Below are 27395 nucleotides of genomic sequence, written 5' to 3'. Positions count from 1 at the left end.
AGACCACACCTCCTTGATTTTATAACAGATTCCCAAGTTTAGGAATTAGATGCCACGTATAAATAAGTATTTTAAAGTGCCTACTATGTGCCTTGTACAGTGCCAGGCACTGGTGATACTTCTCAAAAAAAGGTGAATAAATAAGGTTGTTAAGTGATTTACAGGGGTAATAAGTCTCAAAGATGGGATTTGAACTTAGGTCCTCTGCCCCAAGTCCAGTTGCCAAAGAGCCTTCCAAGAGTTCACATTAGCATAGGGGAAAACCCGATTCACTTGACTGCCACACTTTTTCAAAAGCCCCACAAGACAATAGCCTCTTACTAAAAGTTTTATGATGACTATGGAAGCTGCTTATTTCCCCCACCCCAATCCAACATCAAAGCAGTTTCCTTGTTTTTTTAAATGCCTTCCCAAATTATTTACTACAGAAGCTATTTAGGAAAGAACAGAAGGGGGTTAACAAGGTTAAGGGCACAAGGATTCCACTGCTCCAGCTTCGACTTTGAGCCCTACAGAATGCAAAGGTCCCCTGCAGCAGACTGACAGGAGGGCAAGAATGAAAGTGGCCTAGGACGAGAAGGCAAAAATGGACTGGGATCTGCATTCCTGGATAAAGCATCCATATGGATGAGAATGTCTGGGTCAGGCAAGCCACCCTAAAAAACCACACCTCACCAATACCAGCAAAGCCTATCCCTGGATTTGAACAGACTTCAACCAATGACCATTCAATCTTCTCAAATCTGGATCCATTTCTGCAGTGGTAGATGCGTGGCATAGATGCGTGGCATAGTTGATGGACTGATGGGCTGTGAATCAGGAAGACCTGGGTTTAGATCCTGCCTCAGACACTAGCTGTGTGACCCTGGGAAAGTCACTTAACTTCTTTCTGCTTCAGTCTCCTTATTTAATAATTTTTTTTAAAATTTTAACAAGCATTTATTACATGCTCATTGTGTGCCAGGCACTGAGCTAAATGCTTTACATTATCTCATTTGAGACTCACAACAACCATGAGAGGTAGGTGCTATTATTATCATATGAGGAAACTGAGGCAGGCAGAGGTTAAGTGGCTTGCCCATCTGAGGCCAGATTTGAACTCAGGTCTTCCTGACTCCAAGTCCAGGGCTCTATCCACTATGCCACCTACCTCACTGCCCATCTTCTATAAAATGGGATAACAATAATGGTAACACAGTGCCTGGCACATGCTAGGTGCTTCATACATGTTTACTGATTGATTTATTAATAATAGATCCTACTGCAAAGGGATGTTGCAAGAATCAAATGAGATAACTATAAAAGCACTTCACAAACAATCAAGTACCCTTGAAATGCTAGCTAATATTATTATAAAAAGGGCTTTAAGAACATAGCTTCACAATTGCTGGACGACAAACGTTATTCTTGAGAATTAACTTTGCAGGGAAAAGCAGACAAATATCCCTCTGGACAAGAGAAAACTGCCTTCTAGAAGCCCCTGCTGCATCACCCAAGGAAGGCTCATTTCAGAGGAGAGTGCTGGCCGTTAAGAAAAACAGACCTACAGCTTGAAATATCAAATGCGAAACAGCCTCTTCAGACATTCCCCTTAATTATCCTCATGGTCACGAAAAACCAACATGCCAGGTCTCAGAGGCATGTCCTGCCCCTTACTTGACTGCCCATAAAAAGTATTATAGGTAGTGTGTATTGGAGTTGTGTGTTGCTTTGTTTTCTTCCGATAAATAGCAGGTAGCTTTTTACACACACACACACACACACACACACACACACACACACACACACACACACACACATACACGCTTCACCCCTGAACTAATAGACTAGGACTTTATAACTTCTTCTTCTCCCTTAGACAATTAAACCTTTTAATTGACAAATGTTTAACTCGATATTTTTCACTGACTAATACTCCTCACTCCCACAAGTCAAGGCAGCAGTTCATTACGCAACATGGGGATGTTCCAAAACCTCTGGCATGCCACAGATAAACAACCCCAGGAGAGACTCAAACAGCTCAAGCTTAGAGAACACTTACAGGAAAAATAATCAACAGACCCAGTCAGAACTACAGCCCTGATGAATAACAAGGTGCCGGCCACAGTGTCCGGCTGTCGGGCAGCTGTAGAGTGAGAAACACCAAGAACCCTGCTGCCTGACACACCTGTACTACGGATCATGCACATCCCAAGGGTTAAGTTTCTACTCCACCACCAGACTTGGGCCTTCTTCACCATGATCTTCCTGTCTTTGGAAATCGTTTATAGATAGGGTCTACCTACCTAGTCTGGTCATCTGCCCTACACGGGTGTCCCTTCTTTATCTTGGACTCAGGTGCTCAACTCCACCTTGAGTCACCTGCCTTCACCTCATTAGAGGTCTAGGCCTCTCTCTCCTCTGTAGGACCAAACAGAGCCTCTAAATGTGCCACACATACACACACATAGGTATACACAAGCCATACATCTTCTGAAGTAATGTCATTAACTCATCATGACCAAACCCCACTGCAAAGTTCAGCTGATCACCCAAGGATAACATTGTTCCTACAGAACTAACTGCCCCCTATGATGTTATCTTACCTGACGTCAGGTTTTGTGGTACATCAGTCAGGATGTGCCCAATGTCCTTTGTTGAAACAGAAACCAACTTTTGCCAGGTTGAAATAAATTTGCAAGAAAATTGACTTTTCCTTCTTTTTAGGCTACAAAATTTTTAAAAGTCAATATTGTTTTTTTAACCCAAGCTTCTTTGCTCACTGGAAGAAAACAAGAGAGTAAGTAGTTCCCTCAACAAAAGACATACCCACTTAGCTTCCAAGGACCTGGAAGGGTTAACAGATGGCCAGATGCCAATTCCTTACTTCTTGTAAGAAGGACCCAACATGTGACTAACTACCAGCCTATTTTTAAGTCAAACACCTCGGTACTTGGTTTGCAAAGTAGGCATTAAGTTCTTTAAATGAACACTAAAAACCTAGTGAAAGGTCTAAGGACTTCTCTTTCTGCTGCCAGTTATAAATAAATATCCTTTCTAAGGTGACTAATGCTACCATCCCATGGGTCTTTTCTCACCCTGAGAAAGCTCCTTTGTGCCACAGAACCATGAGTTTAGAGCTGGAATCTAGTCCAGCCCATTCCATGTACAGATGAGGAAACTAAGGCACAGATGGGATAAGTGACTTGTTCATACCAATAGAAAGTGGTAGAATGGGGATTCAAACACAGGTCCTTGAACTCCAAACATAATGTTCTTTTTATTTGATCAGGGCAGCCTTGGAACTCTTAGGGACCAATCTTGGATTACAGAATCATGGAGATCAAGCTGGAAAGGGACTGGAAACCATCCAATCCACTCCCTCATTTTACAGAGTCCACACCTAATACTCCTGGCAGCCTATTTGACAAATGATGCCCGCTACTTTCTCCCTCTCTGCCATTTTGAAGGCAAGGAAGACCACTTTTAATGGTTCCCAATTCCCCACAAACAGCAATAAGAATCTCTGATCTTCCAAATTCCCTCCACTTGGATGTCCCAGCAGTAGCCGAACCATACACCCTTCCAGAACTGCTTCCATTGGGCCCAACTCAACCTTGACTCTTCCCCTATTTAGGATCTCAGCCTGCCCCAGCCCTCAACTTCCATCTCAGCAGGGTAATCCTGTTCACCTACTTACATGTCTGAAAGGATGAACTCACATTCTATTTTCTGAGATGCCATCCACTTTATTTAACACCTTATGTAGAGCATGCATTCTTTATTCATGTCTTACATTTGGTTTTTCCTTCATATAACCTTACCTACCTAGAATAAAGCATTCATGCCCCATAGCAAGAGTTGTAAACCCTTTTTTGTCATGGACACCAATAGCAGTGTGTTTTTAAATAATTGAAGGAGATACTAAATTTTAATGAAAACCCAGTTAGATTTTTCCCAAGTTCCCATCTCTCTCTCTCTCTCTCTCTCTCTCTCTCTCTCTCTCTCTCTCTCTCTCTCTCTCTCTCTCTCTCTCTCTCTCCTGGGACCAAAGAGAACAATTCTAAATCCTTTTTCATTTGAAAAAGTGAACGCAGTAGGAGAGAGACACACACACACACACAGACACACACACACACACAGAGACAGAGACAGAGAGAAGAGAGGAGAAAGAAAGAAAAGAGGAGAGAGAAGAAGAAAAGAAAGGAGAAAGAGAGAGATGAAGAAGAAGAAGAGAGGAGAAAGAGAAGAGGAGAGAGAGAGAAGAAAAAGAAGAAAAGGAAAAAGAGACAGAGAGACAAAGAAGAAGAGGAAGAAGAAGAAGAAGAAGAAGAAGAAGAAGAAGAGAAAGGAGAGAGAGAGAGAGAGACAGAGAGAGAGAAGAAACGACTCCAGGCTGTATATCAAATGACCAGATCTTACTTTATCTGATAAGAGGGCTGGCCTAGATGATGTCTGAGGTCCCTTCTAGCTCCAATAGTCTACAAATCTATCAATACTAGGCTGCAGGGGAAGCCAGCCTGGGAACAAGTACACAGTGTGCACGCAGGCATCAGTATTTATGGTTTATTTATAACATATCTGGCTCTGAGAAATCTTCATCAGTCTGAAGTGCTGTTATTAGATCACTTATAGCTATGAAACATTTCACGCCAATTAATCTGTCAATCAACAACCATTTATTGATTGTCTACTCTGGGCCAGGCCTCCTTTCCTGGCCTCCTTCAAGCCTCAGCTCTAATCTCCCTTTCTACCAAGAGGCCTCACCTGGTTCCCTACAACACCCCCCCCAACTCCCCTTCACTATTAGTGCCTTCTCTCTGCAATGATCTCAGCTCCTTACCCTCTGTACTGTGCCCCCTATTCCCCAGCAGGCTTCTCATTCTGCAGATGCCGCTGCCCCTGTAGCCAGCTCCCTCCAGCTGGGGATCACCTGCCCTTGACTCCCATTTGAGGCAGTGGCCAGGGCATCCATGATCACTTCTCTCCCAGATTTACTACTGATTCTCTGGACTTTTCCCCTATCCTTCCCCCATTAGAATTTAAGCTCTCTGAGGATAAAGAAAGTTGGGGGGAGGGGGTGTTGCTTGTGTTTTTACATTCCTGATGTTTAACAAAGTGCCTAGCACACAGTAAGAGCTTAATAAATGAATTCGTTCAGTTTCCACCTATTACCTTCCACGTATACTCTACATAACTGTATATATGTAGTTATTTGTCCATCTTCTCCATCTTAGAAGGGACGCTCCCCAAGGGCAAAGGCAGTGTTTCTGCCTCTCTCTGTAGCCCGGGCCCTCATGACAGTCCTTAAGAAATGCTGCTAACTCCCAGGCCCTGTACTAGGCACTGGGGTTAGAAATCCACAAAAAGATACAATCTCTCCTCTCAAATTGCTGCTATTCTAGAGCCAGGATTCTTACCTCTTCCGCTATCATGGACCCCTTTGGCAAACCAGTCACCCCTTTTCAGAAGACTGGTTTTAAATGCATAAAATAAAATACAGAGGATTACAAAGAAAAACAAAAGTTAGTAAAAAAAAATGTGGTTTTTTTTCCATTCAAGTTTATAGATGCCTTGAAATCTATTCACAGAACCTTGGAAATCTATGGATTCAGGTTAAGAATAATAACAATAATAATAGTTAGCATTAATATAGAGCCTGTGTGGCAGGCTCTTTGCCAATATTATCTTATTTGATCCATACAACCATAAGACATGGATGCTCTTATTATCTTCATTTTACACTTGAAGAAACTGAGGCAAACAGAGGCTAAGTGACTTACCCAAGGTCACACAGTAAATATCTAAGGTCGGATTTGAACTCAGGCCCTCCTGACTCCAGTTCAAGCACTCTATCCCCTGTGCCACCTAGCTGCCATCATCCTAGTCTCAAAAATGGGAGTCCTCTACTCATGCTATCATCCTGATTCTAATCCCAACTGACAATGACAAGAAGAGCTAAAGAGCTCACATTTCAAAACACTTCCTTCTCAAAAGCCCTGCAAAGAAAAGCAGTACAAGGGTTCTGCCCATTGCCCAGATGGGAATACTGAGGCACACTGAGGTAAAGCTCCTTCCCCTAGGATAGGAACTATCCAGCTAGCAACTTTCAGAGCCAGCATCTGAACACGTCCTGGTCCCTTGCACTATTTCTCACTTAACTGGCAATGAATCTGAAGTCATTCCCAAGTTTGTTCAGAATGATTAGAGCAAAGTCCCAAAACTTTTTACAAATGGCCAGAAGCCTGGACCTCTCCGAGCCTCCATTCTCTTTCTTGTGAAAGGAGGCTACCGCCTCAAACTACTTGTCTCACAGGGTTGGCCATGATGAAAGCCTTTTGTTGGGCATAAAGTGTGACAGAATTGGGAAGAGCACTTAGGAATTTCTTTTTACTAATCAACTAACAAACATTTATTAAGTGTCTACTATGTGCCATACTAATGGAATAGCCTTCCTTTTTGCTTTCCAGAAATCTTTCTTTGTGACCAGCCAGCTCAGCTGAACAAGCCACATATTATATAAAATTATTCGGTCAGATAAAGCACATCTGTAGCTATAAATAAAAGATAAAACTAAGATATTATTGTTAAGATTCTTTAAGACCATTCAGACTTCCACACAATAATATTCACATTTATATAGGACTATAAGATGAGTAAAGTATTTTCCTTATAGGTAGCTGAAGTTATATTATCTTCACTTTATGGATATGGAAAACTGAGTCTCTGAAAGGCTGAGTGATTTGCCTAAGGTCAACAGCTGATAAATTTCTGAGGTGGGATTAGAACACAAGACTTCCTGCCTTCAAATCCAATGTTTTACGTGTGACCTATGTGACCCAGACTCTCTTGAAACACTAAAATTTCTCTATTTTGAGTTACAGAATACAGCCACCACCTCCTCTTCCCTCTCTCTGTCTCTCTCTCTCCCTCCCTCTGTCCCTCTGTGTCTCTCTCTGTCTCTGCTCTATCTCTGTGTCTCTTCCTGCCTCTCTTTTTTCTTCCCTTCCACCTCTCTCTCTCCCTCCCTCCATCCCTCTGGTTTGTTCATGACTTTCTACTACCAATGAGAGAAAAAACTATCTGGAACGGCAGGTGGGTGTCCCTGGGTGCCACTATGGAAAAAGGGAAGACAATACTCCTAGAGGTGTAAGAATACTGATAATACCATGATATGGATGTCATGCCTATGCTGTCTCCTGGCAGCTGGGGAGATGCTGAGGTGTTCGTAAAATGGAAACAACAAACCATGAGCCCTAGGTTATACTTCAGCTATTAAAGGCAGCTCATTGAAATGCTTTCTGCATTTCTACCATCCTGGAGCCCAACAGTTGAGAGCCATGGTATTCTGTGATGCCAATTAGTGCATCTCATGATTAATTCTTGCACCGACCTCTAGTCTGTGATTATGATGAAAAGAAAATTCGCCAAGAAAGATAACGACAATTATCCTGGTGCCAACAACAGAATCAGCCTATCACATGTAAATAACACGTGCCATTTTTAAATACTATTCAACTCTGAATCCCCATCCACCACAACATGGCATGCATTCCACCCTCAACTACCCAGGGATTGATTATCTAGTTCGTGGATTATTCAGCCCCCTGAATATTCTCATATTCTCTCTCTCTCTCTCTCTCTCTCTCTCTCTCTCTCTCTCTCTCTCTCTCTCTCTCTCTATCTCTCTCTCTATCTCTCTCTCTCTCTCTCTCTCCCCCCCTTTTCTCTCTCTCCTCCACTTTTTTCTCTTTCATTGTCTCTGTGTCTCTCTCCTCCCTCCCTCCCTCTCTTTGTCTCTCTCCCTCTGTGTCTCTGTCTCTACCTCTATCTCTACATGTATCCTCCTTCTCTCTCCACTTCTCCCCCTCTCTTCCCTTCTACCTCTCTCTCCCTCCCTCCATCCCTCTGTCTCCATGTCTCTATCCCTCTCTTTTCTCCTTCCCTTCTTCCTGATCACTTCCTGGTCACTGAAATGGAAAGCCAAGGAAAATTGGATTCAATCCTGATAACACATCTAAGTAGATCAAGCAATCGTGTCATTTCTAGCTCTCCAGAGAAAATAGAATCCAGAGATTATCTACAGATTTCATCTGTCCAGGCAACTACCCTTGCCCCAAATTTCTTTACCCTTTTCCCTAAAGATCTTATGATGACTCCTGAGTATAGAATAGCAGCTTAGTGGGATTACAGGACTGTAGAACAGGCAAGAAGAGAGAACACTAGCTCAGTGATGACAGGGTAAATCCCTATTCTGGACAAAACAGCTGTCGCAATCTTCCTATGCATGGAGACCCTTACTTTGGGAGGCTCCCAACCTTTCCACGTGGCCTGGAATTCATTAGGAAGGGAGCCCAAGCTGAAGGCAGTTTCTTCAACTCTTGTTCAGCAGCAATTCTGTAAAAAACACATTGTGTCATGTGGGTATGTCCCAAAAACCACTTTCATCCCTTTTTCTCAATAAAATTACTGGTCAGATGACTTCAATTTCTTTGAAGCTCCACACTCTGAATCTGAATTAAAGTAACAGCTGCATTTTGTGCTCTGCACTAGGTTTCTACAAGAAAAATCACTTCAGGAAATCCAAGTGCCTGGGAAGTGGTTTGGAAAACCTCTGACCGTCATAACTTTCGTCCACTTTTCTTCTAGTATCTCTCACTTCAGAGGAGAGACCTACTAGAAGTCCATTCATCACCAGTGCCTAGTCTTTAATGTGAATTTGTCAAATGGATCCTTTTACTTTGATTCTACTAGATAAATTTCCTGTGTTCTTGGACTTCTCATTCCAAAACAGAATTTGGAGTCCCACTATACTTGGCACATATCCCAAGAAGATCAAAGGCAGAAAGAAAACTCCCATATACATACCAATATATCCACAGAAGCACCTTCTGTGGTAATAACAATAAAAAAAAATCACTGAACCTCTGAACCTCAGTTTCCTCATCTGAATAATGAGTTGGACTAGATGACCTGTGAGGTCCCTTCTTGTTCTAAGTCTATGATCTTATGACCTCTAAAATCTCTATCAGCTCCTATCTAAGATGCTATGATTGGGAGTAACTAAACAAATAGTGTTGTATAAATACAATGGAATATTATTACACCACTGTCTCAATTTTATCTCTATATCTTCAGTGCCTAGCCCAGGGTGTGATACATAGTAGGTGCTTAATGAATGCTTTTTCATTGACTGACCATTCAGAACCACAAATGGGAGGAATTCAGAGAAACACGGGAAGACATATAGTGATGCAGAATGGATGAGAACCAAGAAAAAAATATGCAATGATTATAATAATGGAAACTCCTCCAGTAGATCTTAAGTATCCATTTCATAAAAAAGACTTTTATTTTTGTCTTTTCATCCCCAGTGCTGGGCACATAAAAGATACTTGATAAGTATTTGACAAATTGAATTGAATTAATATGAAAGAAAACAGTAGGAAAAGATATCCAAGCTCTGATTAACCATAATGATTACCCTTGGCCCCAAAGAAAAGATGACAAAACATACATCCCTTATCTTAGTAAAGAGGTGGGGGATGATAGGTGCAGGAAGATACAAATACTGGGATCACATTGTTCATCAGTTTGGCTTAACTATTCTTTGCTACAAGAGAGAATTCAATGGGAGTAGGGGAGGCACTGGGAAATAGCTGTGTTTTTTTTTAAAGGCATTAATAAAACTTTTAAAAATAAACAAAGCAGAGCTCTGGGGAAAGAGTTATTCAACACTCAGAAAACTCACCAGCCAAGTATAATCTCAAATATTTACATTCAAATTTGAGTGCGGATGGGGCAGGGGACTGCTCTGAATTTTCCTTCATAGAAGTAGACAGGAATTTAGAGAAAAAAGGAGAATATTTAAAAAAAAAAAGAAATAAAGAAAACATCATATGAGTTGAATTGCAAGATGTCTCCCGGGAAGTGATGGGCAGCTGCTCCAGGTTCAGTACACTGGATTTCAGAGTCCCATGATCCAAGAGATTCTCCTAAAATCAAGTGATCTGAAGCACCAGCTACAGAAACAAAAACACAAACCCCACTGGTGATTCAGGGCTTTATAATGAAGTTATTTGCATGCAGCTACATAGACAGTATGAGCAAAGGTACCCTAAGAAGACCAAGCCTGCTTGTTAACCTAGAGAACAAGCTTTGAGCTCCTCACTTACCATATCAAAATACAAGGTATCATTAGTAACACATTCCCAGATCGCATCATTAGCATTTATCTAGGTGAAATATTATTAGTGTTTGTCTATCCTATGAGGGGTTGGAATGGCCCAGCCAAGATGATGTAACTTGTGGTTCCAGAAAGTCTGCAGACTGAATTTCCAACTTGATACAAACCACTGGGCACCATCTTTAAGTTTCTCCTAAATGGTACTCGGTACACATTCGCTATGTAAATAGCCACCAGCCAGCTGCTTATGGTTTATAGGGCCTGTTCCAGAGAGCTATTTTGGATGGTTCCATTTCTAAACGAATGATTCAATAACACAAGTGTCTCACCCCCACCCCCACCCCAAGTTAATGACCTTAAAGGATAACTCTGCTTTCAAATGTCTTCCAACTAATTAAATGCAATAGACATCTATAAAGCACCTAATTTGATAAGGCACCGCTGGGCAAACTAGGGATAAAAGGACCAAAGGAAAGCTAGTCTGCCCGATGGAAGCCTACATTCTACTGGGGGAGGATATAACATTTACACAGATAAGTAAGAAATACTTTGAGAAGGGAGCTAGCACTCAAAGAATATAATAATAGCTGACATTTCTATCTCCTGCCAAAGAGCGCTATAGTTGCAAAGTTTATATGGATCCCAGTACAGAGTCTCTAAATTTAGAGCATGACCAACACAAGACCAGGTTCAAATGCATTTTAATTCGATAGGTACTTATGTTGCAGGCGATGGAGATACAAAAGCAAAATGGAAAATGGTCTCTGCCCTCATGGCAATTCAATTGACTTCCACCACTTACTAAGCATTTAGGATCCGAACTGGGAATACAATGGGAAAAAAAAAGAAGAAGAAGAAGTAAGGTGCCTGTACTCAAGGAAGCATACATTCTACAAAGTACAGTTCTAATATAGAATCTGGAAAAGTTGATTATGACATGAAGCCTTCCTTAGAAATATTACAGTTACAGAATGTTTTTTTTAACACTATTATATTTGGATAGCAAGAGAAACATTAGAGTTTGGCAATAGATATTAAAAATATAGTCTCCCTGTTTGAGGTCACAAATTCTGCTACAGAGCTAGGCAGACTGCCTTCAAATTTTGGCATACAAAAAGAGGAAGCAAGATAACCACGGCTCCTTTAAACAGATGAGATTTCAATACAATGCATGTGTTTAAAAAAAAGAAAACCGCACCACGCTTCAGGCAGCTCTCCTCCCGATCTGCCTGCCGACAGAGCCACAGGACTTGGGGAACGTTCAAGAGGAGAGGGACTTCAGACATCATCTTGTCCAAGTACCCGATTTTATAGTTAAGAATATTGAGTCCCAGAGATCGGACTTGCCCAGTCATACAGTTAGCTAGAACTCAGGTCTTCTGGTTCCTAAATCAATCCGGCTCCTAAATCCTAAATCTCCCAGCATCAAAGTAAAATCTGGCAGGAATCACTCCTTTCAATCTCTGTCTTATGGCCCCATGGCCAATTTTTTAAAAATCTTCCCAGGGCTTTCACATAGAAAACCAAACTATTCAGGCTAAATGGTTCCTTCTCTCCACAAGTGTTCCTCCAATGCTAGCTCCACATAAAAGATTGATCTCTCTCTCTCTCTCTCTCTCTCTCTCTCTCTCTCTCTCTCTCTCTCTCTCTCTCTCTCTCTCTCTCTCTCTCTCTCTCTCTCTCTCTCTCTCTCTCTCACACACACACACACACACACACACACACACACACACACACACACATACACACACACACACAATTTTCCTTGAGTCATAATCTCCTGTCCTAATCCAAAATTCAGTCATCTCTCAAATGTGTGCCGTTGGTGACACAGGGCACTGGGTAAGAGTGTGTGAATGACTCAATTCAATCCACCCCCACTTGGAGCAAAAACTCATTGTGCATATACTATTGAAATTGGTCCAACAGCATCATCTTCCTAGACAAATGATAGGACATAGACCAAAGTCAGCACCCACAACAGAGTTCTTCTACAGGTCAAGTAGAAGAATGTCTAGAAAGTCATCATATCAAGACTAATAGTCACATTAAAAATCATGTTGAATTATATGAAAATCAACAGGCATTTTTTATTAATACATGTTACGGGACAGGCACTGCAGATGGGGATGGAATGGTACTAAACCTGTCATTTCATCAGCACAGAAAACTCCCTCTACCAATGGAGATCTGGTAAATTAATGCAATTGTTCTGTTAACTTCTGATCCTAGAGCTTTGCCTGTGGGCAATGAGAGGTTAAGTGATCTGTCCAAAATCACATAGCCACTCTATGCCAGGCACAGATCTTGAACTCAGGTTTCCCTGCTTCTAAGGGGAGGATTCTATTTTGCCTTACTACACGCACTTAGGCACTGGGAAGCTTACATTTTATACAGAAGGACTATATGTACATATAAGTATGTACAAAGAAATATATGAATTAAATGCAAGGTAACCTAGGGGAAAAGGAAAAGCAGGCATTAGCACCTGGGAATATCAGGTCTTGCATTCAGAGAATGAATTACTTTTAAATACCCATATATAATTTTTAGACTGAAGCAAATTGTTTTGCAATTTAGAGTTTGGAGAACTGCTATGGAAACTTTAAGGTATTTGGATTTTTTTTTGTGTCATCTGAAGGAAAAATATGTCATTGTTTGAGGGATGCCATATTTGGTGTCTGCTTTGGGGGTGGGTGGTGTGGGGGAGGGAAAGGTTCTCCTTTTTACATTTCTCTACCCAGTCTGACCTTTACTAGACGCTGTAGACAGGAAGCGTGACCCAGTGGGTGAAACACAGGACTGGGAATCAGGAGTTGAGTCCATGTTTTAAGCCATATTTGGGCTTAATTTTTAACCCGTATGTAGAATTGTATGGAAGAGTGGAATGATTATTGGACTGGGAACCAGTAAACCAAGAACTAAGGACCAAGATCTATCTCTGCCCCTAACTTGCTGAGTCACGTCTGGGCCTCAGCTTGCTCATCTGTAAAATGGCAGTGCTGGCCTCTGTCTTCTGTCATTAGTACCATCTTTCAGTTTTCCCATGTTTTTATTATTTTATTATGTTTGTTTAGGTAATCAGGGTTAAATGACTTGCCCAGAGTCACACAGCTAATATCTGTCTAAGGCTGGATTTGAACTCCGGTCCTCCTGACTCTAGTGCCTGTGCTCTATACACTGTGCCCCCTAGCTGCCTCTCTACCCCCATGTTTTTACATCTAAAAATTAGGATACACGCTAATGATTCTTCTTCCCCAAAAGTGATCATTCCACTACAGGAATAGCTCCACAGAGAAAAAAAATTTAAATATATAGATTTATTTATATAATAAATTTATACATATGTATGTGTGTGTGTGGATGTATTTCGTGTGTAAGCCTATACATGTATATATGCAAGTGTGCATATACTTATATGTGTATATACCGTACCATAATACAATATAATACAATGAACATTTATTGCTTTTACAGATAGTATCACACACACATACACACACAAATATATCCCAGGGTCAGTCCTTGGGTCTGTCATTTCCCTTCCTGCTCCTGCTCTAGTCCTTAAACAGGAATCCCTGGGCAATGACAAATGAAATCCAATTATCTTGGCATATTGTGTAAGGTTGCTGGATTTACAGTCAGGAAAACCTGGGTGTGATTCCAGCTGGGCAATCTTATCAATCCATCACCAAGTATTTATTAAGTGAAGGAATGAAAGATAAAGCTTTTATTAAGCTCTTACTTAGGTTAGGCAATGGGGATACAAAAGAAGCAGGCAAAGTCAGACTCTGCCCTCAAGACGCTTCCATTCCAAGGGGGGGAGGGGACTACTCATAAAAGGAAACAAGAAAGAGGCAACTTATGTACCTGGAGGCCCACGCAGCAGGGAGTGGAGATGGAGATCTGTTTCAAAGTAAGAACTAGAAAAGCTTGGAGTCCCAGAGGCAGAGAAAAGAGCCTACTACATTTTAGACACAGTCCAGAGCAAATCCCTTAACTTACCTGTTCCTAAGGCAACTACCTAACTTATTCACTAAGTCATAGATAAGTTGCAATCTGTATTGGTGGAGGGAATTGAAGCAGGAATTTAATGAAATCTTTTCTGTAGCCCCAAGTGTAGTGAATGATGGTTCTAAGGTTCAATACTAGAAAAGAAGTTAAAAAAATCTGGTCTCGGCATCTGGCTTTAATGACATTAGCACCATATAAGAAAGGCCAAACTATTGAGAAAATGTGACAGGGGAAGGAAGTAAAAACACACAGCCAACAACAAAACCCAGCTCTGCTTAGAGTTAGGTGGTCAATTTGTAGAAACTAGCAAGTGCTATAGGACGTTGGCATCAAAAAGAAAGAAAAAAAAATACTTGAATTTAACAATAACATTAGCCAGATTGTGTTGTCTTCACAGGACTTAAAAATCAGCCTCCAACTGGAGAGGGTCGTAGGAACTCCCCACATCTATACCACAGGGAGTTATATTTACATGTGTACCTCTCCCAAGGGAATGGAAGCTCCTTGAGGCCAGAGATGGTTTCAATGAAACAATGTGTTTTTCCTGGCCTGTCCTGGGCAGACCTATCTTCTGGAGCATTGTGTTCAGCTCTTGGCCTCTCATTTTAGAAAGGAGGCTGATAAACTGAAGGATACTCAAAGGAGGGCACCTGGGATAGTGAAAGGCCCTAAATCCGTGTCATTGGGTCAGAGTCCTAGAGAAATGAGGGAACAGTTGCAAAGTGAATAAGTGTATGTCAGGACAAACTTCCTGATGATTGGGGCTGCACCACAATGACATTTTTAAGTGCCTACTGTGCTCCAGGCACTGTGCTAAGCACTGCGGATATAAAGAAAGACAAAATCAGCAAGGAAATAAAACCAAACACAAAAGAAAAATGACTAAGATTTCACCATTTACAGCTGATCAAAGAGGCTCTCAGGGTAGTGGCTTCAAGCAGAGGGCAGAGAGCTCTTTCACTGGAAGAGTGAAGGCTCTTTCCTGGAACTGAGTAGGACTGGCTGCAGCCTCTTCCAACAAAATGCTATGATTCTGGGTCTTCTCATCTGCCCCCTAGCAGATTGTGCTCTCTTCATTCCAATATAAGCTTTTCTTTCTTGGGCTCAGATCAATCAATCAATAATCAATTAAGATTTATTATACACCTACATGTGCCAGGCACTGTGCTAAAGGCTGGGGATACAAACAGAGGCAAAAGATAGTCCCTGTCCTCAAAGAGCTTACAATCTGATGTGCTAACTTTAAAAGACAGACCAGAGATACAGGCAGACTCTGATCATTTCAGCAGATAAAACAAACACACAGTGTCTCCCTTTATCTCTCCTCTCCATCAAGAAAAGCTAGCTCTAGGTGGTGCAGTGGATAGAGCACTGGCCCTGGATTCAGGAGGACCTGAGTTCAAATCGGCCCTCAGACACATAACACTTACTAGCTGTGTGACTCTGCGCAAGTCACTTAACCCCATTGCTAGCCAAAAACAAACAAACAAAACAAGCTAGCTCTAACTGGAGAAGGCAAAAGGGAAGAGAACTGGGAAAGAGCGGAACAAGTGCTACAATATAAAGAGGGGTATTGGAGGAGGAAAACAGAGAAATAAGCAACATTTCTAAAGCAGCAGAAGCTTCAGAACTAGAAGGCACATTTTAGCCTCTACCAGCAGCTAGATGGTGTAATGAATACAAAACAGGGACTAGCATTAGGAAGACCTGTGTTCAAATCCAGCCTCAGACACTTACTAGCTATGTGACCCTGGGCAAGTCACTTAACCTCTGTCAGCCTCAGTTTCCTGCAACTGTAAAATGGTAATAACACTCCCATGGTTGTTGTGAGAATGAAATGAAATATTTGTACATCACTCAGGACAGTGCCTGGCACATACTAGGTGTTTGTTTCCTTCTTTCCTATCATTGTGTTCTCTAGTTCCTAAAGAACTGCAGAGCAATTTGACCAACTATAAACAGAGAAATCTTAATAAATTTTTTTGGGGGGCAGGGTTGTTTTATTTATTTATGTATTTTGTCTCTTTGTATCCCCAGTGCTTAGCACAGTGCCTGAAACACAGTAGGTGTTTAATAAATGCTTGTTCACTTGACTTACAAGGGGGGGAGGGACAAACATTTATTAGGCACCTACCATATGCCAGGCACTATGCTAAGTGCTTCACAAATATTATCTCATTTGAACTACTGGAAAGAACTCTAACATTTCTTTTCCCTCACTTTCTCAAAAAAAAATAATAATTTCATGTCCACATAAGAACCAGTATCAGATGCTTTAAAATACTTGGAAAAAATTATTTTAAACTACATGTGTTTCCCCAAAGTGGGTAGTTATTGCATTTAATATATTCATAGCATCTTCTCAACTCTCCTCTTCAGTGCACACACGTTTAAAATTTAATCAAACACTCCTATAATTAACTTGTATTATAAATGCCTGACACAGAGGAGGGGCCTTTTCTGGGCCTCTGCTTCCTAATCTGGAATATGAAAGGTTGGACTGGGAAGATCTTAATGCTTCCCTTGGGCTTAAACTCTATGGCTCTGGAGTCAAATGGCTTGGGTTCAAACTCTTCGGCTGATGTTTGCTGCTGGTCTAACCTTGGGCAAGTCACTTTGCACCTCTCTGGGCCTCAGTTTCCACATCTGCAAAATGAGGGGGCTGGACTCCATGTCTTCTGATGTCCCTTCAAGCCTGGGATCTACAATTCTAAATCGCTTGATCTCTCTGGGCCTCAGTTTCCAAATCTGTAAAATGACAGGGTTAGACTCAGTGACCTCTGAGGTCCCTTCCAGCACCAGATCTAGGATCTTAGGACAATTTCACGTGTTGAAAAAGTCCCTCCGGGTTTCCTTCGATCTGATCAGAAAGACACTGTTTCTCTGATAATGTTTTCTAGCTCTCAAAAAACAGGCCGTTCTGAAGCCATTACCGCCATGCAGTTGGAAGAAGCAGCTTAGTAACTTTGATTTGTCCCAAGATACATTTTTTTACACTGAGGTCCTGTTTCTGACTGTAAGCACATGTGACTTGTTCTAAATAAAGGATATTTTCCACTTCTTGCACAACTGGAACAGATACCAACATCAGCCTGAGCAAACTGCATTGTAACTCAAAGGGAATTAGAAAAACCACTCAGCACAGTCCATAAATAACTAATCTGAAAGGGGGGAGAGCGGTCAGAGAAAAATGTATCTCTGATAAGGTAAAGTGCCAAGTTTCACTCAGAGAAGTCATTCAATGAAGTTTTTAATATAATCAGACTATCAAATCAATTTACATAATGAAATTGAGAACATGAGGGGCTATAACATGGCAGATGTTCTAATCACTGCAATTCTGCTTCAGATGGATGACAGCTCTTTGTCTTTTTAAAAGAGCATTTTCCCTAACCATGAGATAGGATATATTAGGTCCCACTAGTGCCTGGCTTCTTAACCTTGTTGGTGTCCTGGAGTCCGTGGGCAGTTAGATGAGTTCTAGTGACCCCTTGTCAAAATACAGTTAATGCCTAAAATAAAATACATTGAAATACAAAGGATAAAAATTATATTGAAATATAGACAATCAAAAACTGTTTTAAATTCATGGATCCCCAGGTTAGATTAGAAAGAAAGCCTAGTCTCCACTCTAATGTGGGATACGTAGGTGGCAGCAGTGGATTGAACACCAGGCTTGCAGTCAGGAAAACCTGAGTTCAAATCCAGCTCACATACTTACTAGCTATACAACACTGAGTAAGTCATTTAAACATTATCTGCCTCAGTTTCCTCATTTGTAGAATGGTAATAATAAAAATAGTACTTTGAAGTATCTCAAATGAGATAATTATTAGAAAGCCTTAGCATAGTGCCTGGCATACAGTAAGCACTATATAATTGTTAGCTATTATCAAATCAGATCATCCGTAGGTGACCTGGAAACAAAAGGAAAGTCTCTGAATCCTTTGAAGAGGTGCAAAGTAACAAATGATAAGAGAGAAACACAGAACTTTAGAGATGAAAGAAGAGACCTATTATCACCTGCTCTGACCCCCTCATTTTATAGAGAAGGAAACTGAAGAGAAGAAAGTGAAGTGACTTGCCCCTGGTCACTACACCTACTAGAATGTAAGCCCTGTGAGAGCAGGAGCTCTTTCCTTTCTAACTGTATATTCCCAGCACCTAGCAGACACACAGTAGGACTTAACAGATAATTGCCGAATGAACTTAAATCAAAATAAAATTAATTAATTAATTGATATTAATTTATTAATCTCCTACTATATGCTAGGGGTTTTAGTACAAAGACAAAAACTAAATAGTCTATGATCAAGGAGTTTACATTCTACATGGAAAGATAAGACATTCACATATTATAAGAATAACTAGAGATTACATAGCACCTGAGATTTTAAAGCACTGTATAAATATTACCTCATCTAATTCTCACAACAATCCTGGGAGGTATTAGCATCTCCGTCTCGTAGATGAGGAAACTGAGGCAGACAGAAGTTAAGTGACTTGCCCAGGGTCACACTGCTAGTAAGTGTCTGAGGCCACATTTGAACTCAAACTTTCCCAACTCCAGACCCAGGGCTCTATCCACTACGCCACCTGGCAGCCTCAAAAAAATAAATAAATAATCCCCATGCTGTAATTACAGCTCAGGCAAAGAGAGGTTAAGTGACTTGCCCAGGGGTCTTCCCGACCTCTACCCACTGTGCCATCACCTGAATCTAGAGCCTGGAGGTTTCCCAGGCCGTTCCCCTCACAGAGCCCCAACTAGTCAGACAGCACACAATGAACAAAGAAATGATGCTGAGGCAGCCAAGGGGGCAGGTTTGCTGTAAAAAAATTCACCCAAAGTGTAGGCACCAGAAGGAAGAAGCACCACATCTGGCAACTTCCTGTTTTAACAAATTATTTTTGTTAACAAGGGGCTTTGCTAGGTTGTTTCTACATCACTGAAGGACTCCAAGTGCTGCCGGCACCCTGGAGCAAAGCCCCAGTCAGCCTCTCCTTGTTCCATCTCCGTCCCTTCATTTTTCAGATGAGGAAACTGAGGCCCAGGGAGTTACAAATTTGCTCACATTCACACAGTTTCCAAATTCAAGGCTCTACCACTGAACCATGCTGCCTACGTAAAGCTTCATAAAGGTGACTATGCAAATGAAACAAATTTAGCTCTTCCTCATCTCTGATGAATAGTAAGCTAAATAAACCAATATATGGCTTTGATTAAAGAGAAAAATATTACTAGGTTAAGAGATAAATCATTTCTGAAAAATTGAGTCTTAAAAGCATATTAACAGGAGCAACTAGGTAGCTCAGTGGATAGAGCATCAGTCATGGAGTCAGGACCTGAGTTCAAATGCAGCCTCAGACATGTAACACTTTCTAGCTGTGTGACTCTGGGCAAATCACTCAATCCCGATTGCCTCACCAAAAAGTGTATTAACAACTCCAGAGCTCCCAAACACTTAATATCTGAAAAATCAGCTTCAGAAATACAGATATTCAAAAGAACCAAGAAGACAGAGGGATGCTATAGCATTTACATATGTTGTTTTAAGCCCAAACATATAGACAGAGGCACTTGGCTGCTAAGAGCTCATTCACCAGTTCCCAATTTATTTCCCTGACTCTGCAGATGTGCAAATTCTGGGCTACTCTTGATATTCAGCACATTTAGTCTGCTGCCATTCAGAATTCATTCTCAGGGACACACAAATGTTTACACCATCTCTTTGGATGCGTCAAAGTAGAAAACAATTCTTTTCTTTATAAGGCGCTTTTTTTGCTTCTTTTTACTCAAAACCAATGACTTGGCATGTTTAATGTGACCAAATGGATTTTACATTAATCTAACACTCCTAAATATAAGGAGGCCTGGGCTGGAATAACAACTTATCTCCTTATTAAGTTTGAGCTTAGCCAAAATACAAGTAAACATATATTTTTTGAAGTACAGGATTTCTAGAGAGATTGCAACCACCTATTCATTAAATGTGGATTAGCAGAGATAATTCTTCATGTTATTTCTAATAATTCAAAATGTTACCAAAAAAAGAGAAAAGAAAATGACACCTCATAGAGGACTTGGAAGAAAGTTCAGATGAACTGAACACTTTGAGCATGACTGGAAGCACAGAATTAAATTGATGGGTTCAGAGTCATAACTAGGCCTTCTGGAGCCCAGAGCAAAATTCAGTCGAATGTGGGAAGTCAGACACCCTGGTCAGGTGTCCCTGGGACCTCAGAGGGGACAGCTGAACCTATCGGTTTGGGATGCAGGAGACCACAGCATAGGACCCTTAGGGGTAATGGTCTGCAACAAGGTGAAGGACTGGGGATGGCCACACCAAGATAGCCAGCATGTCAGAGAACCTCCCTGAAGAAGAGCCATGTTCTCAGGAAGCACAGAATTCTCAATGCCCTGGGAAAGTCCTGGTTGCCCAGACCAACTTACTGCTTCAAGAGAGATTACAAGGTTAAAGCATTCTAAGCTTCTGTTCTTCTCTCTCCTGACCTGCCCAATCAGGACTGACAAAATGAGAAAGATGAAGGAGGAGGAAAGTGGAGGAGGAAAAGGAAAGAGAAGGAGGAGGAAAAGAAGGAGAAGGGGGGAGGAGGAGGAGGAAGAAAGGAAGGAAAGGAAAGAAGGAAGGAAAGAAGGAAGGAAGAAAGGAAGGAAGGAAGGAAGGAAGGAAGGAAGGAAGGAAGGAAGGAAGGAAGGAAGGAAGGAAGGAAGGAAGGAAGGAACAGAAAGAAAGGAAGGAAGAAAAGAAAGAAAAAAGAAAGAAAGATATCTTAGGCAAGAATAGGATACAAAAAAGGTCGGGGGAGGGGGAAAACACCCTGAGCAAGTGAGGCCCTGATAAAATAACACAACAGATATAGATGACAATGCATTACAAAACTGTGGAAGACTTACAGGGAATTTTTGACAACTCGATGTACTTATTCACAGATTTTATTTTGCTAGTTGGTTTCCAAAAACATGTATCTGCTCCAGAAACAAGTTTTGTGACGACTTTTTAAATTTAATTCCTCTACCATTCTGCCCTGTACTTCCTCTTAACTCCAATGTGTGATGCCATTTGCCAACCCTTTTCCCCTGCCCAAGAGATTCACTTGATTCTTTATCTGCACAGTGGTAGGTACAAAGACAGGTGCTCCATAGATGCTGGTTGACTGGCTGATGGATTGTGTGATTGAATTAAATGATAGCAGCAGCCAACTTTCAGAACTAAGTTTCTGAAAAAGTGTAGGCCCCAGATCTATTGAACACATCTCTGTGGAACATGGAAGCTACTTGAGGAAAAGGGCAGTTGTCATTTTTGGAATCCTCACTGCCTGGTATGTGCACTTCCATAAGTCTATCTCAAATTAAATTGAATTGGTCATTTTTCCAAATATGGTCTTCTTTTTACTCTTTCAGACTCATGTAATTTTAAATAAAAGCCCAGTCAACAAACTTGTTCAAAGATTCACATATACACAGAACCCCAACTCAATTTCCCTCTCTAGGCCATGTTTCATCACAGCAAAGAAAGCAAATGGCCCTGGACCTATATGTCGCTGATCTCTTCAGCCAAGGCTAGACAACAGCTCCCCATGAGAATACTCAACAATACCCTTCACACAACACCAGCCTGAATCCCCGCCCCCAACAGGCAAACACACACATCTAGGCTCACCCCAATGCTAGGCTTATATGCCTAACTAACCTCAGATGACATTTCTTCCCAATCTTCTTTTTTAAGCATTTATAAACAGACTGATTCAGCAGCACTGCTTGCTGGGCGTACTATTCACTGATTTCTCCTCTACAATTTGGATTCAGAAGCTTGCTAAATCCATCAGGAAAATAAATTCAGTTCCCATTAGAACATGCACCAACCCCCTTCCTCTTCCAAATAAGACCACCACCAGAAGGTGGCAGGGGTTATTATACAATATCCGGGGCTGGGTCTGGCTTCCACTACTGCTTCCTTATCCCTCTGCCTTTCACTACTAGCCAGCTCCACACCGGGAGCTTTTAACAGTTGGGGGTGGGAAGTGGGGAGGGGAAGGGTGCAACCAGGAGAGAAGGGAAGATGCAGAAGCTAAAAAATTTCCAGTAAGCACCTTATCTTATCTTGCAATTGAGAGCACAGTTTCAGCCACCCCAGCCTCCACAGTCCATCCTCCCACTTTCTCAACGCTGGGACTTGGGAGGGGGGTGGGGGACAGATCGGAACTGACACATCAAAGTCAAAGGTGCCAGATTCAAAAGGATGGTTACCCAGTCAGTCCAGAGAAGCTGGTGGGAAAGGGTTTAGAGAAGGTGGCAACCAGGAAGAAGGGGGTTTCTCCATCCAAAGGGAGAGGAAACCATCACCTGGACCCCTTCAAAACCCGATTCCACCTCTCTGCAAACCCCAAACTGCCAGGGCAGCAGTTTTCTGCTGGGATGAAATAAGAGACAAAACAAAAACTGAGACTTCAAAGCTGGACCCCACCTTCGAACCAAGAAGCCCAAAGACATCACTTTCTTCACATGCTGCTTGGAATGGGAGGACCTGACCATAGCCAAGTAGGCTGAGCCTTCCCCAGGGGAATACTGAGTTAAAAACACACCTCCATGAGACCCCACAGTCGACCTGGCCATCCTCAGGCTTACCTTACCCGGAAGATGGGGAGGAGGAGAGCCCGAGCAAAACTCACCTGCAGGCTGCCAGTGGCGGGTTTCCTCGGAGGGGCAGGACTCCAGGGGGCTGACAGGCAAGGAACTGGCGGCCGCCCCCTTGCCACGGCTCCCTCCCACCCAGGCTCCAGAGTAGGCTCGGTTCAGACAGAAGACTCTCGGGTTCTTCCATCACTCCCTTCCCTAGATTTTGGGGTCCGTGGCCCCAGTTTACACTCCCAACTTCTCTGGCAGGGGCGGGGTCTCCAAACCAGACGTCTGTTAACTCTCAGATCCGAGCCTCTGAAAACTCTTTTCCCGACCTCACCTAGGATCCCAACCCTCCCATGTGCCAGTGCCTGGGTCTCCTGGCCGAAGGGGGCGTCCCAAGGTCCTCACTAGGGGACAGGATGGGGAGAACTATTATCGCAGAATGGTCTTGGGCAAGACAGTCCCCCAGATGTTCGCTCTCTCCGAGGTAGCGAGGGGGTGGGGCAAGAGTACCCCAGATGTGAACTCTGCCTACAAAGCGGAGGATGGGAGGAGGGGGTGTGAAGCACCCCACATATTCATTCTCTCTGCAGAACTGAGACAACATGCCGCAGGAAAGTGGACAGCAAGGTACCCCAGATATGCATCCTCCTTAGAGGAAAGGGGGAGGGGGGGCACAAAACCCAGACTGAATCCTTCCTGCAGGAAAGAAACACAGTCTCCCACCCTCCCAGAGATTCATGCTATCTACAAGAAAACAAGGGAAAGGCACCCCAATTATATATCCTCCCTAGAGAAAAGTGGGGGGTTCATCCTTCTTTAGGAAAGGGGGAGCAAAGCACCGCAGATATACATCCTCCCTTCAGGAAAGTAGGGGGCAAAGTACTCCAGAGAAGTATACTCCTTTCAGAAAAGTAAGGGCAACATGCCTCCCTGCAAAGAAGTGGGAGGATAGCATCCCCCTGGCATGCATCTGGAGAAGCGCGGGGGGGGGTAACCTTCCCCAGATGTGCGTTCTCTATGCGGGGTGGCCCACAGGACAGCAACATTCCTCACAGGTGCATTCTTTCTTCTAAGGTGGGCGTCACCTACAACCGCGCTTTCCCCATTGGGGGCCCCAAATTGGCAGCGTAGCCAATCTACGCTCCGGACAGTGTCGGGGAGAGTTTTTTTTTTTTTCCTCCGCCTTGGGGCAAGGGCACAGGGTCCTTCACGAGGGGACTAACTGTCCTTGTCTGGGGGACGCGGCCATGGCACTCCAGGGGAGAGGGGTACCTCCCTCCAGCTAGGAAAGAGAAGTGTCCTCCTCTTCCCTCCCTCCCTCCCGGCAGCTGTCACTCACCTGCATTTCAGAGGCTGACTCTTCAGCTCGTAATAGGTCTTGGGCTCCTCGTGAAACTCCTCCCCGACTTCGAAATCCGGCACGATCCCCGATTCGGACTGCATGGCTCCTGCCCGCGCGGCGCCCGGCTGGAGCGGAGCGCACGCACGAGCCGAGGCGCAGCGGCAGCCGCAGCGGCAGCGGCAGCAACAGCCGAGGAGCCCGGGGCGCGGCGGGGAGGGGCCAGGGACGGCGCCCGGCGCCCCCTCGCAGTGCCAGCCACAGCCCACTCCCTCCCCCCCTGTCCTCCCCTGCTCCCTCGGGCTCGCTTAGTTTACACACTCTCACCCGGAGCGGGAGGGCTTCTGTGCGTTCCCTGGGAGCTGTAGTTCCACCCGGGGCCCCGCTATCCCCGCCAGCCCGGGAAGTGGCTCCCCCGAAGACTACAAGTCCCAGCAGGACGAGCGGCCCCAGGCAACGTAGTGGACACCAGCGTGTGCAACTCTTGTTTAGACTCTTTGTCAATGTCAGGGGCTCCCTCCTCCCCCCCTTCCCCTTCCCTGTCCCTTTCCTTCTTTTTTCTCCCTTCTGTCTATCGCTTCAAGGTTTGAAACTTGAGTGTTTAATAGTAATGGGAGTTACAGTCTGCCCACTTGCAGTCACCCTCTGGGGCTCAGATATTTGGGCTGGCAATGCAGATCCGTTTTTTTGTGTTTTTTTTAAGTGAGGATGGAGGTTCTGGCTCTTTAAAAAGTGGGAGTACTGAGTCGTGCCTTAAAATCAAAGGGACTTCCTCCGAGCCAGCCAGGGTAGCTGTACTGCCGCGAAATATCTAGCTGTCCCAGTTCAGGACAGGAACGAGAAAAAGACAAGGAGAAAAGAACCTTCAGCAATTTCGGGATGAAGAATATTATTGTCTCGACCTCGCTGTGAATTCCCTCCCCCTACTGTGTTGTTTTTGTTTGTTTGTTTGTTTGTTTTCCAGCAGCCCAAGCTACTGTTTTTCTTTTTTCCCCAATTAGTCGTATTGTAAACCGGCTCTCAAACGTATCTCAACTTTTAAGGGAAACTTTCGTTCCTGCATAAGAGCGGAGTTGCTAAACAGAATGCTGGCGCCTCCTTTTAATTTTTGAGTTGGCAGCTGTTCCTGGCCTCCAGTGAGACTCGCAGGGAAGAAGGGAGATTCAGTCGACAAGGGACTGGTTTGGAGTTCGGGGAATTGGATTTTAATGCCTGCTCTGCTGTTTATTACCTGAGTGACCTTGACCAAGTTATTTCCTTTCTCTGGGCCTCGCTGTAAATGAGGGGGTGGGACAAGGTGCCCTTTAAGGTCCCTTCCAACTCGAAATCCATGATCTTGTGTGATGAGTGTAGAGTATAAACCCACATTTGTCCATTTCTGCTCCTCACTGCTCTGGCGCTGCGCACATACCCAGCATGGCAAATCTCCCAATTCTAGCTTATCTCCTCCAGCAGACTTCTCTGGCGGAGGTAGGTTACACTAAGACTGGGTTCTTTCTTTCAATCAAAAAGTTCCTTAAAGCATCATCTCTGATTAATCTACCAAGAGAATCTATCTCTTTCAGAGCCTGAATCTGCAGAGATTACACATCCTTTGTTTTCCAGGTACTGTGTATTTATTGTCGGCCTCAAAAAAAGCTGGCAAATTGGGGGAGAGGGAGGAGGGCCAGGGGAAGGCTCTGTGCTAAGCACGTTAGAAATAGTATCTCCTTTTATCCTCATTACGACCTTGGGAGGTAGGTGCTATTATTATCCTTATTTTACAATTGAGGAAACTGAGGCAAATGGAGATCAAATGACTTGCCTAGGGTTATACGCTGGGCCGGTAAATATCTAAAGATGTATTTGAACTCAGGCTTTCCTGACACCAGGCCCACCAGTACTGGGCCACTAAACTAGGGGACAGCAACCTGTTTTAGGATTATAGATTTAAAACTGGAAGGGACCTTAGAGACCATCTGCTCCAACCTCCCCCATTTTAACAGATGAGGAAACTGAGGCCCTGAGATGTTAAGTTAGTGGGTCAACAAAGCACCTACTAGGTGCTTGGGGATATAAAGGCAAGAGGCAGACCCTACCCTCAGGGAGTTCACAGTCTAATGAGGAAGACAAAACGCAAACACCCAAGTACAAACAAGATATGGACTAGATAACTGGGAGACAATCAAAAAAGAGTAGGCCAGAATTTAGGGGGAATGGGGAGAGGCTTCCTGTAGAAGACAAGATTTTAGCTGGGACTTGAAGGAAGCCCAAGGTCATTCATTCAGTGAGTAAATAGCAGAGCCAGCATGCAAAGCTAGCTCCTCTGATTCCACATCCGGTGCTTTTCCCACTGTGTCAAGTTACCTATCTCGTCGTTTCCATCCATTGTGCTTGCCTTCAAGAAGCTTACATTTTATGATGGACCCAGGTCTCTTAAAAACTTTGTTGTACTGCAGTGACACCACCCCCCCAAATCCCGCCCTACCTCTTACTGTGCTTACTAAGCTGCCCTAAGTGCAAAAGGTACTTCTTAAAATTTTGAATATATGAATTAATTTAATGGAAATACACATCAAGGTCACACTCTAGGATCTGGCCCAAACCTGATCCCTTCCCATAGCTGTGGTTTTAACTAGATTACAATAGGGTGGATTGGTTTGATAGAAAAGATTGTCTCCCTTTCAGATCCCCAAGTATTGGAACTCTGGTGAGAAAAATCCTGGTAGAGAGGAAGGGGGCAGAGAGAAGTAGTTGAGCTCTGAAGTTCTAGAATCCCTAATGAAGCCATTTAAATCAGGGAGTGATTGACATTACTTTCATAAGGTCATCCCCAATTTTGGCTAAGGATGAGGCCTTTGAAAGCTAAAGATGATAGCTCCCTTCCATTCCAGCCTGCACTCCAAGGAGATTGCTCTGGGTTCAGGACTACGTTTTCAAATTGTCTCCATAACAATCCTCTACTCCTTCAGGTAGGTTCTAACTAGGGGATGCCTCACTGTTAACCATTGATAAAAAAAAATTGACCATAGAAAAAAAATACCCAGACAGCTAGGTGATGCAGTGGATAAGCTCTGGCCTTGGAGTCAAGAGGACCTGAGTTCAAATCTGGCCTCAGACACATGATACTAGCTATGTGACCCTGGACAAGTCACTTAACCCTGATTGCCTCACTAAAAACAACAAAAAATAGTATATAAAGCCGAGGTGTCAAGCATGCAGCTCAAACCAAATTAAAATGTAACTGGGAAATA

At 43.1% G+C, this 27395-nt stretch overlaps 1 protein-coding gene across 6 annotated transcripts in view; it reads right to left on the bottom strand.

The window, feature by feature from the left end:
• Positions 1–24434, bottom strand: part of MITF (melanocyte inducing transcription factor) — a 273400-nt gene extending 248966 nt beyond the window's left edge. For 3 of the 6 annotated variants that reach the window (XM_021007556.2, XM_021007554.2, XM_078152143.1), the window contains exon 1: positions 24163–24434. In XM_021007556.2, the coding sequence (XP_020863215.1) occupies positions 24163–24266 (104 nt within the window). In that variant the 5' untranslated portion in view covers positions 24267–24434. The remainder of the gene's footprint in view (positions 1–24162) is intronic. The other 3 variants (XM_021007553.2, XM_078152144.1, XM_021007561.2) reach the window with 3 other exon arrangements.
• Between the last annotated feature and the right edge of the window lie 2961 nt (positions 24435–27395).

The sequence above is a fragment of the Phascolarctos cinereus genome, unplaced genomic scaffold (genome assembly GCF_003287225.1).
Source record: "Phascolarctos cinereus isolate Bilbo 61053 unplaced genomic scaffold, phaCin_HiC Scaffold_4;HRSCAF=312, whole genome shotgun sequence".
NCBI lineage: Eukaryota > Metazoa > Chordata > Mammalia > Diprotodontia > Phascolarctidae > Phascolarctos > Phascolarctos cinereus.
This window is presented reverse-complemented; position numbering and strand designations above follow the sequence as displayed.